Genomic DNA, 16,107 nt, shown 5'->3' with positions numbered 1-16,107 from the left:
TGAATTTGAGTTTTTGAGCTTGCAAAATCATTTGTGGTTGATAAAGCCGTAAATAAGAGTTGTAAAACATCTCATTTCACACCATAAAGAGAGAAGGTTCTAAGGTATTTAACACCATCAATTGTAAGAATGGGGCAGCAGTAGCTCTCATCTTGGGACTGAGAGGTCTCAGGTTCAATTCCCGGCACCTCTAATGCATCCGATATACAGGTCGCATGGCTGACGCCACTATCAGTGTTTGAGTGTGTGTGTGAATGGGTAAGTGTAAAGCACGTTGTAAAGCGCTTCGGGATGTCTTTGGTGACTTGAAAATCACTCATAAATACAAACCACTAACTGTATATGATTTGAAGTCAACGTGTCACGAACCAGGACAGGAAACACGAATGGAGAACCCAATAGCGTAACGTACTCACAGTTCATTAGGGAGAGGAGGAATGCGCGCACACTCGTTTCGGGGATCGATGGTCGCGGAAGTGGGTTGAAAACCGAACAAAAGAGCTGTCAAAATCAAAAGGATCAGGCCGAAAATAAAACAGGATCAAACAGGCAAATTCACAGAACTAGGCATTTCACACAGAGTTTAACAGGAGTCTTGCAGACGCTCTGAAACCTAACGGCTTAAAGGACCGCGTTGAAGTACTCCCAGTGAGCAATCTCTCAACACGTTTCAGCTGGTGTCCATGGGCGGGGCCAATTGGGCGCCATGGCAACCGTGACAGAACCTGGCGCCACAAGGCTGGGACCAATTGGGCGCCATGGCAACCGTGACACAACGTGCCCGTGATTTTATATAAAAGCTTCCCAAAAAGTCCATCAGAAGACATTATCGGCAGGAGACTCGCTTGTCTGCTTACTTTACCACCCATTTTATGAACTCAAGAGTTTAGTTCCACCAAATAAATTCAAAATGAAGATAAAAAATGATAATAAAAGTCAACTCACAGGCTCTTTTCCATCCATGGCTTCCATCCACAACTTCCTGTCTTCCTCAGGGGGAGCCTGGAACGTGACGGGTGTGTTTCTATGGAAACAGTCACAAAATGCCATTCAAGAGGCAAAGGTTGAGATTAAATTATTCCGACAGGAACAAAAATAAAACGCTTTATTGTGATAATACCTCTGTGTTTAATATCTGGATATGGACTCAAAACGGTAAGCATAGTAAAGTATAGTCATAAAATCAAAACTCAAGAAAAAGATGATGCAATTCAGTGTATTTGAACGCAACATTGGCAACCGAACAAAAAGTTAAAATGAAGTTACTAATCTCATCCATAAATTACCCCAAACGACAGCCAGTTTCAGTAAAAACGCCATGCGAATCTTAAATATATATTCAACAAGGACATAAAAAGGCACAAAATGGATTCCGAATAAATCAAATGTCATGTTTTGTTTTTTACTGCGCCAGATAAACCGCAGTGAGAACAGTCAGCGCCAGCTCGTTTCTCTGCAAAGGAAGTGGCGCCGCCTTCAGGTTGCCAAACGAATTGCATTTTCATTATTTAGTGAAAACATGACTTGGAGCCAGTGTTCCCTCTAAGCTGCACAAGAAAATCTAGCCAGCGCACAAAAATGAGGGCTCAAAATTACTTATTATGAAGCGACTTAAGTCAAAGTTACAGTGCATGTAGGTAAAAATACAAGTGTTCCCCTGACGTTGTGTCCTAAATGCGGTATTTTGAAGTCGAGTCGAAGTAGAACGAAATTGAGTAAAGTTAGTAGAGTTTGTCGAGAACCGGCTTCTTCGACTCGGCTCACAAAAAAAAAAAACGGCTCTTTCAAGTTCTAAACGGCTCTTCAGGTTGTTTTTGCTTCTTTAATCACAACATTATGTAAAATTATGCACAAAATGACTTAAAGGAAGGGGGGAATAGAAAAAAAAGAAAAAAAATACCAAAATGAAAAAGTAGTGAAAAGCTGAGAAAAAAGAAACGAATGGAAGTGGAAAAAAGAAGGAAAAATTCAGAAAAAAGCCAGAAAAAAAGAAAAGAAAGAAATGTAAGAAAAAAGTAAATAGAGAACAAAAAAAAAATTTACAGCTCGGAAAAAATAAACACAAAGAGATTTTTTTTAAAGGAATTTTAAAAAAAGTAGAAAAAAACACGGAAAAAAGAAGAAAAAGTTTGTGTTGCATTCAAATAATTTCCAATGATATCAAGTGAATCTTGTTGCCAACATTGTACTTCCACTAAAAAATGTGATTGAGTACAGTTCTGTATCGTACAACCGACTAAATAAGCCCCCAAAAATGTTAATACTATGTGACAAAATATATCGGGAAATAAAAAGAAATGGATATCTTGTGAAAGAATTGTAAGAACAAACGACGTTTGTAGGCCGTACAACCTTTGCAATAGTACATGAGTCAATTCATTCAAAAGAGAAAAATCATTTTGTATTGCCGGAAACTTAGCAAAATGTAACTTGATGTCAAGTTTTGGACATGTTTTATAGTTAATTATCTTGCCACACTTGGGATTATGGTTGCTCACTGTTATTTCAAGTGTTGCTCACCGACTTTGTGTGAACGCGCAGACCCCTGGAAAATTACAGGGAACATTGCTTGGAGCGGTTGCTGAATATCACACGCTTCCAGAGCCTTACATAATGGGTGTAATATTAACTTTTGTTTTATTGAAATTCCTGAGGAAATATATTCGTATAGTTTGTGTATAAGTATCCTGCAATGACGAGTCCAACAGTGCCACCTGCTGGTATGGGGTAAGGTTCAGTTTAGCCCAGGGGTGTCAAACTCATTTTAACTCGGTGGCCACACAATAGAACAAACATTCTGTCGGTGGGCAGACTTGTAGATTAAAGAGAAAGAAAAAGAGAGATAAAGAAATGAGAGAAAGAGGGAGGGAAAAGAAGAAAGGGCGGGACAAAGAAAGAAAACAAGGGAGAGAGGGAGAGAGCGTGAGAAACACAAGAGATAAAAAGAGAAGTCGTGAGAGAGGGAGAAAGAAAGGGAGAGGAAGAACAAAAACCAAAGAGAAATATAAAGACAGAAGGAGAGAAAAGAAAAAAGACAGCGTGAAGGGTAGGAAGAGAGAAAGAGAAAAGAGAGAAAGAGAAAAAAAGGAGGTTAGAGCAAATGAAGTTAAAAAGACACGGAGAGAGAGAGAAAGAGACACAGAGCAACAAAGGAAGAGAAAAATAGAGACACAGAGAGTGAAAGAGACAGCGACAGACAGTGGGAGAAAAGGGGTGGAAAAGAGAGCGAGAGAGACAAATAAATACAAGTACAGTGTCTTTGTTCGAGGCACCTGGCTTTGGTAACATCAAGTTGACATATTTCAACCTGCAGTTTTTTCTCTTGCGCTTCTCTGAGTGTTGTCTCGCAGGCTGGATTCAATCCCTTAGCGGGCCTGATCTAGCCCGGGGGCCGCCTGTTTGACACCTGTGGTTTAGCCTCTGATTTTATGACCGGAAGGCGGATATTGTTAGCAGTCTCCAACGTGCTGCTAGCGGTAAGCCACGATTTTTTGGTGCTCCGCAAAAGGTTTATTAACAACATTAAAACAACAACTGATATATCTTGCAACATACACAGTAATATAATCGATGTTAGAATAGAATAGAATAGAATAGTATAGAATATACATTTATTGTCATTGTTACAAAATGGGTTGAACATATTTTGACAATGAAATTGGACGTGGCACTCCAGTTTCACATTTAACAGTGAGGATAAAAGAAAACAAAGAAGATAAAGGAACAAAGAAGAAGATGAGGTTTTAAAGAAGACAAGGTTATAAAGATTATAAGGTTATAATGAAGACAAGGTTATAAGCTAAGATTAAGGTTGTCAAGCTGTTTGGATTTATTTTCGTTTTGTTTCTGTCGCCATTTATAATAACAATAATAATAATTTCCTTTGTATTGTCATTCTTTGTAACAATGTACACAGAACGAAATGTCGATACACCTGACCCGTTGTAGCGAGTCGATGCAGCCGCAGCCAACAGAGGGCGCCGCCATTATACCAAATAGGTATGTCTCGGCCGAGGCGCGAACCAGCGACCTCCCAGTCTCAAAGCGGGCGCCCTACCATCTAGGCTATGTTAGTTGCCGTACGTTGCACTGTACTGAAAGGCTAATTTCCTTCATATGAATTGTTGGAAATTAAATATCAAAATGTACCGTTTACCAAATTGTTTGAATTAGTTATCTGACTTAATTAACCAAACACACCCTACATTCACCCAACAATTTACGCGCGCTTGTTTCTTGAGGGAAAAGATGAACAGGAAGCTGACATTTACACATGGGGGGCAGATTTATTTTCCCTAAAAATTTAACTAAGTGTACTCCATCGAAAGCGGCCAAATTAGCGATGTTGGAGTCACTGGGAAGCCTTTTTTCTGAAGTCCTTTAGCTTTTTCCTATTGGCCATCTTCTCCCCGCATAATGGCGTGCCGACTCCTCCCATGGGCGCGCCAAGGAAGCCCCCTGGGCTTCACCGTCTCGTAGAAGAGTCCCGATGTCTGGGGTGCTCAAAACAACACCAAGCATTTCTACGTCATCAGGGCCTTTCTGCGTCACCAGCGTCTGGATGTGATGATTATTTTATCAGCCTTACGTCCCGTTCCCGCCATTCCTGTAAACAACATTTTCCACCAGGGTGCCCTGACCTCGCACCACAACCCAGTCAGTGAATATCTTTTGCATTAAATGTAATTTATATTCAATTATATAAAATCCTTTATAGTCTAATGTATAAAATCCTTCAATGTTGAAAACCAGCGGAGGTGCTAACCACATGGTGTCTGTATGTTGTGTCGCTCATTGCAGGTAAATCGTTCCTGTTTTTATACTCGTTATTTTAATTATTTCTGTTTTCACAAATATATAAAAAGGATGATGTTGGTTAATATTCAGATTGAAAAATATGTCGAGTTGAATTCATTGTAAAAGTTAAAACCACTATGCAATCACTTGTTAATAGTATCTTGTTAAAATGGATGTAAAAGTAGTTGTCATTGTTGATTTTATGAACTTGTATTGTATCTCAACTGTAAAGAAAACTATTTGATATGTTTTGAGCAGTCTCCAACGCGCTGCTAACGATGTTGAAAACCAGCGGAGGTGCTAACCAAATGGTGTCTGTATGTTGTGTCACTTATTACAGTCTCCAGCGCGCTGCTGATGTAACTGAAATAAAAGCCTCATCATCCAGTCCAGCCTGGATGTGGATCCTTGGGTGGGACGGGTAGACCGCAGTTACACTTATACATTATTTACCCGCAATGAGCAATTATTCAACAAATAGTGATGGACAAAATAGAATTAACAATTTAAGGCCACCAGAGAAGGCCTTTTGGGCCCTGACAGCCCGCCACTGCCCTCAACACTGAGGCCATAATGATCTTAAGTGTGCTATTATTAGCAGTTATACGATTTATGACCTAAATGCCTAAAAGGAGAAATAATCACATACCTCATTTTTTTGTCTTTTGAAAATGTAAATAGAAAATAAATAATATTTAGATTTTTCTAATTCCATGTAAATTCTCTAGAACACTGCGCAAGAAAAAATGAGCTGCAGTTTTAGATATGTCCACTTGATGTCACTAGAGCTAGGCACCACTTGCAAAATATTTGTAGTATTATTTCTGTCGCTCTCTATTTCTTAACCTTTTTTTCTCTCTTTTCTCTCTCTAATTCCCTCTCTTACTCTCTTTCTTTCGTCATCTTTTTTTCTACTTCTTTCGCTCTTTCACAGTTTGTAGGTTTTTTTCTCTCTTTTCCTCACTCCTTTTCTTTCTTTCTCGCGTTCACGCTTCGTTTTTTTGTCCCTCTCTTTTGCTCTTTTCTTCACACTTTTTCTCATGCTCACTCATTTCCTCTCCCTTTCATTCTTTCATTCTCTGTCTTTTTCTGTTCTTTCATTTGTTTAATCTTTCTCCCTCCCTCTCTTTCTTGCTTTCTTTCTCTCTTCACTTCATTCTCATTCTTTTCTAGTGTCTATTTATTTCTCACTTGTTTCCCTTCTCTCTCTCTCTCTCTCTCTCTCTCTCACCACTGCCCCGCCTTGGTGCCTAGCTCGTATTCATTCCAAAATATACAAAAATACATATATGGATTGTGACGTCATAAATACGTAAATAGCAAAATATGACCCCGACGTGATTTGAACACGCAACCTTCTGATCTGGAGTCAGACGCGCTACCGTTGCGCCACGAGGTCTGATGACATTAACCGTCATATTTATATCGCCATTTTTGATACAAATCCTGTTTTTCCGTACTTTTTATTTTTACAAATGACAAATTATACAAGTAAAGAAACATGTGACTTACCTCAGCCAATAGGAATCCCATTCAGGCGAGCTTTTTATGTCACGTGATTTATTTTGCTATATCATATCTTTTTTTAATAGTTCATATATTTATATAATTTTTAAATGACTTGTTTACTAAAACTGAGACGGTGTAAATGGTTGGAAAAAATGCAAGGGTTTTGTCGAATTTAACGAGACATCACTCACGGAACCTGAAATTGTCTTCAATGCCCACTAGATGGCGGCTTCAATACACTGAGGAGTAATCATCATTATCTTTACACAAATCAGGTTGTAATTCTTTGTATCATCATAATCAAAATATAGTGGTACCTTAGTACTCACACAACTTTGTGTTCGAATAAACTGTTAGTTAACAAAAAAAATTCGGGTATATTTTCCTTTGGAATTCGATTCGAACATCGGAAATTGAACAAACCCGAAAAAAGTGGCCGAGTGAGATGAGCGGCCATCTTGGCTACACGGGTAGCATTAGCATCATTTTGAGAAAGTTAGTAATACGACACTTTTTGAGAATTTATAGCGACTTAGTGAATAAAGTTAGTCAAAAGGGGGAGGAAAAGAGCAAAAAACGTAGAGTCGAAGAATATTGCCAAACACGAGAATGGGGTCAAGTGACTGACATCCAACTTCTGGTTAAAGGTACAGTAAATTGTTTAAATTTGATCTATATGTTGTGTTTAGGTACAAGTTTAATTAATATTTTGGGTATATCTGGTTGTTCAGGTACTGTAAATTCCAAACTCCAGAGAGCAACTGATTAAAATCTGCATGCACAAATTTAAGGAAGAAACTAAACTTTGTTTTTGTACACCGGATTTTACACCACAGGCCTTAAAAGCACTACAAATGAACTCATTCACATTAAGTCTTACATTTCAAAGCAAATCAGCTGGGAAAGGTCTAGTACAGAGAAGTACGAAAAAATGTGTGCCGCGAATAAGAAAATTTTTTTTTTTCTAACAAGTAATGTTTTCAGATTTTTTTTTTCCTCTCTACTTTTACAACTATTTCTTTTTCCTTGAAAATGGTTACTTTGTTTCATGATGAAACAGTCATACACTACAAAGTTGAAGCTTGTGTTTGTCATGATGCGATATTCGATTGAATTTAAAAAGAAAAAAAAAGTAAGATAACTTTTTTACAAAATGGTGTTGGCGCCCTCTGTCTGACGAAAGTGGTACGATAACTCTCAGCGTGCGCTCTAATTTGCATTAATTCTACGTAATTGATGGCTCATGAATCAGTTGATACAACAAAACGATGATCTAATTAGTTGCCAACGCTTTTAATAATTAATGTTATGGAACAGTTCTCGCAGCCCTAGTTACTTCGCCATCTACCCACGCCTCATTTAATTTCATCACTTTGACATTCAGAGCACTTGGAAGAAATCCCTCCGCATCATCAACTTAATATTTGGGGCATTTATGGTTGTTAAGGTACATGTTTTAGTAGTATTTTTGTCATGATGACCGATTTGGATCACCTGTGCCCGCTGATTTGGCACCAGCCGTTGCGGGCTATGTGATTGGCTCCCTGTCCCTTTTTAAGCCCAGTCATTTCACTCTCCGGGTGTCAGTCCGTCAGCGAACCTCTGTTGTTACAAGGCAAGCACTTTTTGACCCTGACTCCCGCCTGTCCCGTTTTTGCACCCGTTTTTCCACCTGTCCGTTCCTGATCTCCCCGTTTGTCTCCGGCTAACGACCGGTTTTTGATCCCGACCACATTTTCGCTTTTCTGTCCCGGCTATCGATCTGTTTTTCCGTCCCTGACACCGGTGTCTCCCGCTACGGAAGATACACTTCCGTATTCGGATCACGATCCGATTGAGAGAGCGACTTGCATCCAACGAGCACCGGATTGTGTGGGCTGCCCTTCCTCTTTCTATTCAATAAACTTTTGGTTAACGCTACGCATTTGGGTCCTGATTCCGTTCTAGTCGTGACAATTTTGGGTTCATTATCATCATCAAAATGAGGGTCGTAGTCATTATACTAAATGAAGTTAATGTTGTCTTCGTTGTCATACCCTTTATCGTACCCGTCTTCCTCATCGTCATCTCGCAGGACCTTGTTTTCTTTCAGTTGTTTTTATTTGTGTTCAACAAGCAAATAAGAGAAGTGATGCTACATAACAAGGTGCAAATTAGCTTCCGAACAACAGGGCAGGCTCAAAAACAAGAAAAAGAAGATAAACACAGTGGTACCTCTTCTTACGAGTTCCATTCGCGCCGGGATCTTGATCGTAGCTCGATTTGCTCGTGTAACGAGCGAATATTCCTGACGTGAAATAATGAAAAACGAATTGATCCGCTCGCTGTCCTCCCAAAAGTAAACAGCTATAAAGCTCATCTTCCTGATCACTTAAACACATTCAAATAGTCATCAGACATAAAAACTACAGAAATAATGTCATCTTATTTATCTTAAGGAAATAAAATGCGAGTTTATTATGAGAACAATAATGAATGCAAAAAAAAGCAGGGGAGATGTTGCAAGGAGTCTCGTAGCTCTCAACGTATACATTTTGACTGCATCCTATACATTTTCTGATCATTTCACATTGTGTATGCCAGGCAACAATTTTTAGACAGCACAGAAATAAATTTAAAACAAACCAATCTTGTCGAGCTGATATTGGCTCAAATCCAAAACGCTTTGGTCACTGGTGGCAAATGACAATGTCATGGTAGATTGCTAATATTGTCACCTCATTGTCATATTGTCTATATATGGGGTCTCAACCTCCCGGCCCGAGGGCCAATTGCGGCCCCTATGATGGTAGTTGGAGGTCCCCCCGTAATATAAAAGTGAAGGGAGACAGCGCGGATTATTTTCCAACTAGATGTCACCGTATTCTGTCGTGCCAGCGAAAACAAATGCTATAAGCACAACAGAAGAAGACAAAATACAGAGACTCAAAATGCACCTTATTACTTTTGTAAAAAAGGGAAAAAAGAAAATGAACAAATAAAATAAATCAGAAATAACGAATAAAAGCAAAAAAAGAAAAGAGAAAAATGAAAAAAAATAGGACAAACGGTAATACTCAAGGAAAAAGGAAAAGAAAAAGGAAAAAAATAATAGAAAAAAAACTACAAGAAAGAAACCGACAATTTTTAATTCCTTTATTTTCCTCCTTTTTCATTTTTTTTGCTTCATTCCCCCTACTTTACTTTTTATTCCCTTTTCTTTTGTTGCCTCTTTCTATTTCTTCCCTATTTTTCATTCCTTTTAAAAAATATATTTTCCCTTCTTTTTGTCCTTCTTTGATAAAGGCTGGGTAAAAGCTGGAAGACAAAGGGTGCTTTTCACTCACTTTCACTCTCTATAGTTGGTCATCTTCCTTGGACTCAATTTTGCTTGCACTACACATTACAGCGACATCTAGTGGACAAATATAAAACACTTTCCCTTTAAGATCAGCGGAATGTTTTCATCAGCACTGTTTTTTTGGAAAACCCTGTTTGGCCCAACCTCAACTGGATCTTAGCTTCAGCGGCCCCCAACTCAATTGCGTTTGAGACCCCTGGTCTTGGTGTGAGTAAATAGGTGCTGCGTTGTGGTCTAAGGTTTATCTTTGCTTAATAAGCAGAATTTGAAATCATTAATAAGGGAAGCAATACAAAATTACAGCATGATTTAATTTTTGCAGGTTCGATTCCCGGCTCCTTCGTGCTATATGTCGAAGTGTCCTTGGGCGAGACACTGAATCCCTAATGCCCCCAATAAGCAGGTAGGCGCCTTGCATGGCTGACTCCCTATTGGTGTGTGAGTGTGTGTGTGAATGGGTAAGTGTGAAGCACTTTGTAAAGCGCTTTGGGAGGTCTTCATTGACTTGAAAAGCGCTGTATAAATGCAGACCATTTACCATTTCATATTTTTTGCCCGTAGTAGTTTGCATGCGCAATCTGCTTCTGGGACTGCTTGTCAAAACATGTATACCGAAATTCTCTTGTTCGGAGACGCTAGTATTAAGAGGTACCACTGTTTTAGAAGAAATGTAGTGCTGTGGGCTCCAACTGGCTGGTCAGTTCAAAGTCACTCACTCAGTTCATCAGTCCAGCTTTACATGACGTCACATGACATCAGAGGGCAGTGCCAAGCCGCCCGCTTTGCCCATGCACGCCAAGCCGGGCACGCTAGCCCGGGCTAGCTCTTGCGCAACAGCGCCGCCGTTCTCGCCCGCCAGGCCCAGGGCTCCGCCCCTTGCCAAATTCAGGGCCCCGCCTCTCGCCAAGCCCAAGGCCCCGCCCCCTGCCAAGCCCAGGGCTCCGCCCAGGCTACTGCTCAGCATGGCAGCGTCAATCACTTCCTGTGAAAGAGGACATCGGGATCATTTCAGGGTGTCATCGAATGCTTACGTTTCAGGACAAAGCAGATCCCGATTCCCCTTCCCCTCCAGTAATGGTCGTGTTACTGAAAAAAAACATTTAGTTACAGTTGGTTTAAAAAGTAATTGCGTTCACCCTAGGTTACTGACACCGAAATGAGCGCGTTACCCTGAAAGTTACTCATTACTGTAAGTACGCACATTGAAGCCAACTAATTCTGATTAAAAATGGCCGCATCAAAAAAGAAATACAAGTAAACATGTACACCCACCTGTGGAGGTGGTGAACCCTTCATATTTCTTGGCTTGAGCAATTTTAATTTTAGCTTTTCTGCTGGAAACAATTCAAAGACAAAATTGGGGCATGATCCAAAGGGTGGAGTAAGAGTTAATGGAAGGAAAATAAATTAAAGAATAAAAATTAATAATAAAGATAAACACACACATATCCATTTATTTAAATTATTTAGTCTATCATGATTACCGATTTGAATCACCTGTGCCCGCTCATTTGGTGCCAGCCGCTGCGGGCTATCTGATTGGCTTCCTGTCCATTTTCAAGCCCGGTTCCTTCACTCTCCTTTAGTCAGTCCGTCTGCGAACCTCTGTTGATACAAGGCAAGCCTTTTCACCCTGACTCCCGCCTGTCCCCTTTTTCCACCTGCCCGTTCCTGATCTCCCCGTTTGTCCCCGGCCACCACCTGTTTTGACCATGTCTGCGCTCCCGTCCTGGCTTACGACCCGTTTCTGACCCCGACCATGTTTTTACTCTCCTGTCCCGACTATCGACCTGTTTTTCCGTCCCTGACACCGCCATCAAGATCCACTTCCGTATCCAGATCACAATCCCATTACGAGGGCGACTTGCTTCCCGCGTCCAGCGAGCACCGGACCGTGGGCGCAGCCCTTCCTCTTTGTTTCAATAAAACATGTGGTAAACGTTACGCGATTGGGTCTACCCTTTGTTCTGGACGTGACATAGTCTTATTTTGTGTGTGATTATGGTGAATTAAATAATATGATTAAAAACATGTACAAATTATTTCTCTTGTGTGATAACAACATGTAAATCGTATTACATATAATGCCATGTTATAATCTGATCGCATGATATGATTATTGTGAAAATGTTTGAACTGTGAAGGGAATAGGTCCAAGATAATCTCTGGCCTTTACCGTCAGTCCTTTTTTTAATCTATTTTGCCAATTGTATATTTGATGATCAGTGGGAAATGATGAGACACACCAAACCCATTTTGTCTTTGTCTGAGTTTCTTGAAAATACTTGTGTCCAAGAAAAACTTCTAATTCTAAAAGGATGCATTTGAAGTAGAGCTTTTCATTTCGAGAATACTGATAATGGTTTTTAAAATCCAATCAAAAAACATATTTTTACGTTTTTGCACTAAAGTATACGTTAATAATGTGTTACAGTACTCGCTACCGGGAAAAGTATTCGCGTTACGAAGAACACGTTACTCCCACTTCCTGGATTGGATTTTTCTCCGTGGCCCACCTTCATCCTGCGCGACTCCAGCCGAGACTTGTAGCAGAAGTCCAGCAGCGCCACCATCATGGCCACGCCCAGTCCGCCAATCAAAATGTAGAATATCCCCGCCACGTTGCTCAAACTCAGCGCGCTTGTCTTGTCCTATCAGAGCGCACGGAAAAGGCGTGGTCAAAAGAGCCCACCCTGTGTTATCTGGAGTCATGAACCCAGACTGCAAAGAACTACGATTCCCATCAGGACACTGGACTCCACAAGTCGTACTCTAATCCAACGCTCTGTCTCACTGCAGAGGCTGATGGGAAGTGTAGTGTCGTAATGCTAACGGAAAGTGGGTGTGTCCGTTAGGGTAAGATGTGCGCCAGATTGACAGTAATACAAATAAAATGTAATTTAATTCAATTAATAAAATAAAGAACAGGAAGTTTTCTCAAATTATTATCAATAAAAAGTAGCCATATGTTAAGCCCAAATCATAAAAGCTTCTTTTGGAAAACTTAACATACATTTATCTTGAAGTAATACAAACTTAAAATAAATAATAATTGAATCTGTAAAATATATCTACAACTCACAATTTTTTTGTAAATATGTTTTTATTTGACATGATATCTACAGTATTTATTTGGAAAGGGAGAAAAGGTGATAAATAATAAATTTTAAAAATCGCGGTCGGGACCCTTGCCGGACTCATGCGCATGTACGAGGCGTTCATGCTCTCTCGGGAAAACTGTGATTCAGACCAAAACAAGAAAATAATAGGATCGAACAAAACAAACACAGGTTTTGAACCAATGATAAAAATAAATAAACATTAGAGCAATAACAAACGTGCAAAAATAGTCTAAAAAAATAATAAAATAAAGCAAGCAAGATGAATAGAAAAGGAGCAGGGTCAAGGGGGGGGGGCTTGTCACGGGAGCTAGCGGGACGGGTTTTTCGGGCAGTGTTTGTGTCCAAGCGACCTCTAACTGACCTTCCTGCCGGCGTCCTTGTGTCCGCATTGACCTTTGTCGTACCACCACTTGTTCTTCAACTTGTCTAACACGGCCTGCTCATTGAGCTTGAGCACGGCCAGGTTCACCGGAATTCTAACGTGCAACATAACATAACATCAACGGCCGCCATGTTATCTTATGTTAGCCCCCACCCGCACCTGCCCGCACCTGGGTCCCCTCCTCACAACACAAACATGGCCGCCGCTGCAGCTACCCTCGCCAGATTGGAGGTGAGCCCGTTCGAGAAGTGAATCATACTTGGTCTCACGTCTAACATCATACTCTCACACATATGCACAACCATACGCTCATAAAGACAGTCATACCCATGAGCAAATACGACTATATTCTCTCATGCATATTACTAAACTCTCATAAACACGATTGTACACTCTCACACATACTACTATGATTCATACACAACTATAGACTCTCTCTTAAACCCTACTTTACTCCTACACACACTACTATAGACTGTCACGCACACTATTATGCCCACTCACACATACTACTATACTCTCATACACACACTACTATGCTTTAACCCACGTGATACTATGCTCTCACACACATTCTACTATACTCACACACACACTACTATAGAATCACACACATACATCTATAGACTCTCACACACGCGATTATACACTCTCAAAATACTACTATACTCTGATACAAAAACTACTATGATTTTGACACATACTACGATACACACACACACAACTAAAGATTATCACACAAATTATAGACTCTCACACAAACTATTATACGCTCTCTTAAACCCTACTTTACTCCCACACACACTACTAAAGGCTGTCACGCACACTATTATGCCCACTCACACAGACTACTATACTCTCATACACACACTACTATGCTTTAACCCACATAATACTATGCTCTTACACACATTCTACTATACTCCCACACATAAACTACTATACCCACACGCACTACTATAGAATCACACACATACACACTCATCTATAGACTCTCACACACACGATTATACACTCTCAAAATACTACTATACTCTTATACACGGACTACTATGATTTTTTTACACATACGACCATATACAAACACAACTAAAGACTATCACACAAATTATATACTCTCACACAAACTATTATACGCTCTCTTAAACCCTACTTTACTCCTACACACACTACTATAGACTGTCATGCACACTATTATGCCCACTCACACATACTACTATACTCCCATACACACATTACTATGCTTTAACCCACATCATACTATGCTCTCACACACATTCTACTATACTCACACACACTACTATAGAATCCCACACATACACACACTTCTATAGACTCTCACACACATGATTATACACTCTTAAAATACTACTATACTCTTATACACAAACTACTATGATTTTTACACATACTACTATATATATACACACACACACACACAACTAAAGACTATCACACAAATTATAGACTCTCACACAAACTATTTTACGCTCTCTTAAACCCTACTTAACTCCCAGACACACTACTAAAGACTGTCACACAGACTATTATACCCGCTCACACATACTACTATACCCTCATACACACAATGCTATGCTATAACCCATATGATACTATGTTCTCACACTCATACTACTATCCTCTTACACACATACTACTATACTCCCATACATACACCACTATACTCACACACACTCACTACTATAGAATCTCACAAAAGCACACACACACCTATAGACTGTCACGCACACTATTATACCCGCTCACACAAACTACTATACTCTCATACACATAATACTATGCTTTAACCCACATGAAACTATGCTCTCACACACATATTACTATCCTCTTACACACAAACTACTATACTCCAACACAAACACTACTATACTCACACACACTGACACGCTATGGAATCTCACACATGCCCAGACACACCTATAGACTGTCACGCACACTATTACACCCACTCACACAGAATATTTTACTCTCATATACACAATACTATGCTTTAACCCACATGATACTATGCTCTCACACACACACTACCATCCTCTTACACACACACACATCAATAGACTCTCAAACACACCATTATATTCTTTCACACACACTATTATATTCCACCCCAGCACACAGTTCTATAGAATCTCTCACACACTATTAGTATACCTTCTCACACACACTACCATACTCCCACACCTACACTACTGTATACCCACACACAATATTATACTCTCTCACACCATTCAATGATGTTACCACAAAGGTTTTATACATCTAGTGTAATTATCACCTCCTCTCTCAGTGTTACTTTGGCTATGCACACTGATTTGTGAGTATATGTTTTACAGTTTGATGTTAAACTGGAGTTGCTTCCACTATAGTAGTATGTGTGAGAGAGTATAGTAGTATATGTGAGAGTAAAGTAGTATATGTGTGACACTGTAGTATATGCTGGAGTCTGGTGGTATGTTTTTGACATAGTACTGTGTATGAGAGTATAGTGATATGTGTGAGAGAGTATAGTGGTGTGACTATGAGGGTATAGTAGTTTTGGTGAGAGATGAAGAAGTAGGAGAAAGTATAGTAGTGTTTGTGCATGGGTGTGACTGTGTCTGTATGGGAGTATAGTTCGTTGTACATTGTGAGAGTGTGATATTAAATGTGAGAGCAAATTTGATTGACTTCTCAAATGGCCTCTAATTGGTTCACAGTACACAAACAGACAAAAAATACCCAGGCCAAAACACAAATTCTAAAAACACATGGGCACACAAAAACACAATCTATAAATAAAATGAAAGTAAATAATAGCATACACAAACCCCCCAAATTTACACAAGAACACACATTACGGAAAACCAACAGCAGTAGACCCAAAGTCATATATAATGCTGGTTTGTGTCATGCTATCATGAAGATGCCGATGTTCGATTGGCTGAAATACTTCCCAC

General features: G+C 39.8%; 1 protein-coding gene, 1 long non-coding RNA gene and 1 other non-coding gene across 4 annotated transcripts in view; 1 reads left to right on the top strand and 2 right to left on the bottom strand.

Annotated features, from left to right (window-relative positions):
• Positions 1-6,124: 6,124 nt before the first annotated feature.
• On the bottom strand, positions 6,125-6,196 carry trnaw-cca (transfer RNA tryptophan (anticodon CCA)). The gene has a single exon. It is a non-coding gene; the product is annotated as a tRNA-Trp (tRNA).
• A 648-nt stretch (positions 6,197-6,844) lies between these two features.
• On the top strand, positions 6,845-12,922 carry LOC148349137 (uncharacterized). Its single transcript, XR_015847400.1, has 3 exons — positions 6,845-6,953; positions 9,969-10,049; positions 12,081-12,922. It is a non-coding gene; the product is annotated as an uncharacterized LOC148349137 (long non-coding RNA).
• LOC148349136 (glutamate receptor 1-like) overlaps positions 10,390-16,107 on the bottom strand; it is a 35,481-nt gene continuing 29,763 nt past the window's right edge. For both annotated transcript variants that reach the window (XM_088321555.1, XM_088321556.1), the window contains 3 exons: positions 13,130-13,244; positions 12,163-12,297; positions 10,390-10,628 (listed from right to left, as the gene is read on the bottom strand). In XM_088321555.1, coding sequence (XP_088177681.1) covers positions 10,392-10,628; positions 12,163-12,297; positions 13,130-13,244 — 487 coding nt within the window. In that variant the 3' untranslated portion in view covers positions 10,390-10,391. The remainder of the gene's footprint in view (positions 10,629-12,162; positions 12,298-13,129; positions 13,245-16,107) is intronic.

Source organism: Urocampus carinirostris, chromosome 17 (genome assembly GCF_059441175.1).
Source record: "Urocampus carinirostris isolate Australia breed hairy pipefish chromosome 17, RoL_Ucar_1.0, whole genome shotgun sequence".
Classification (NCBI taxonomy): domain Eukaryota; kingdom Metazoa; phylum Chordata; class Actinopteri; order Syngnathiformes; family Syngnathidae; genus Urocampus; species Urocampus carinirostris.
The sequence above is the reverse complement of the archived record's forward strand: the minus strand, read 5'-3'. Positions and strand labels throughout refer to the sequence as shown.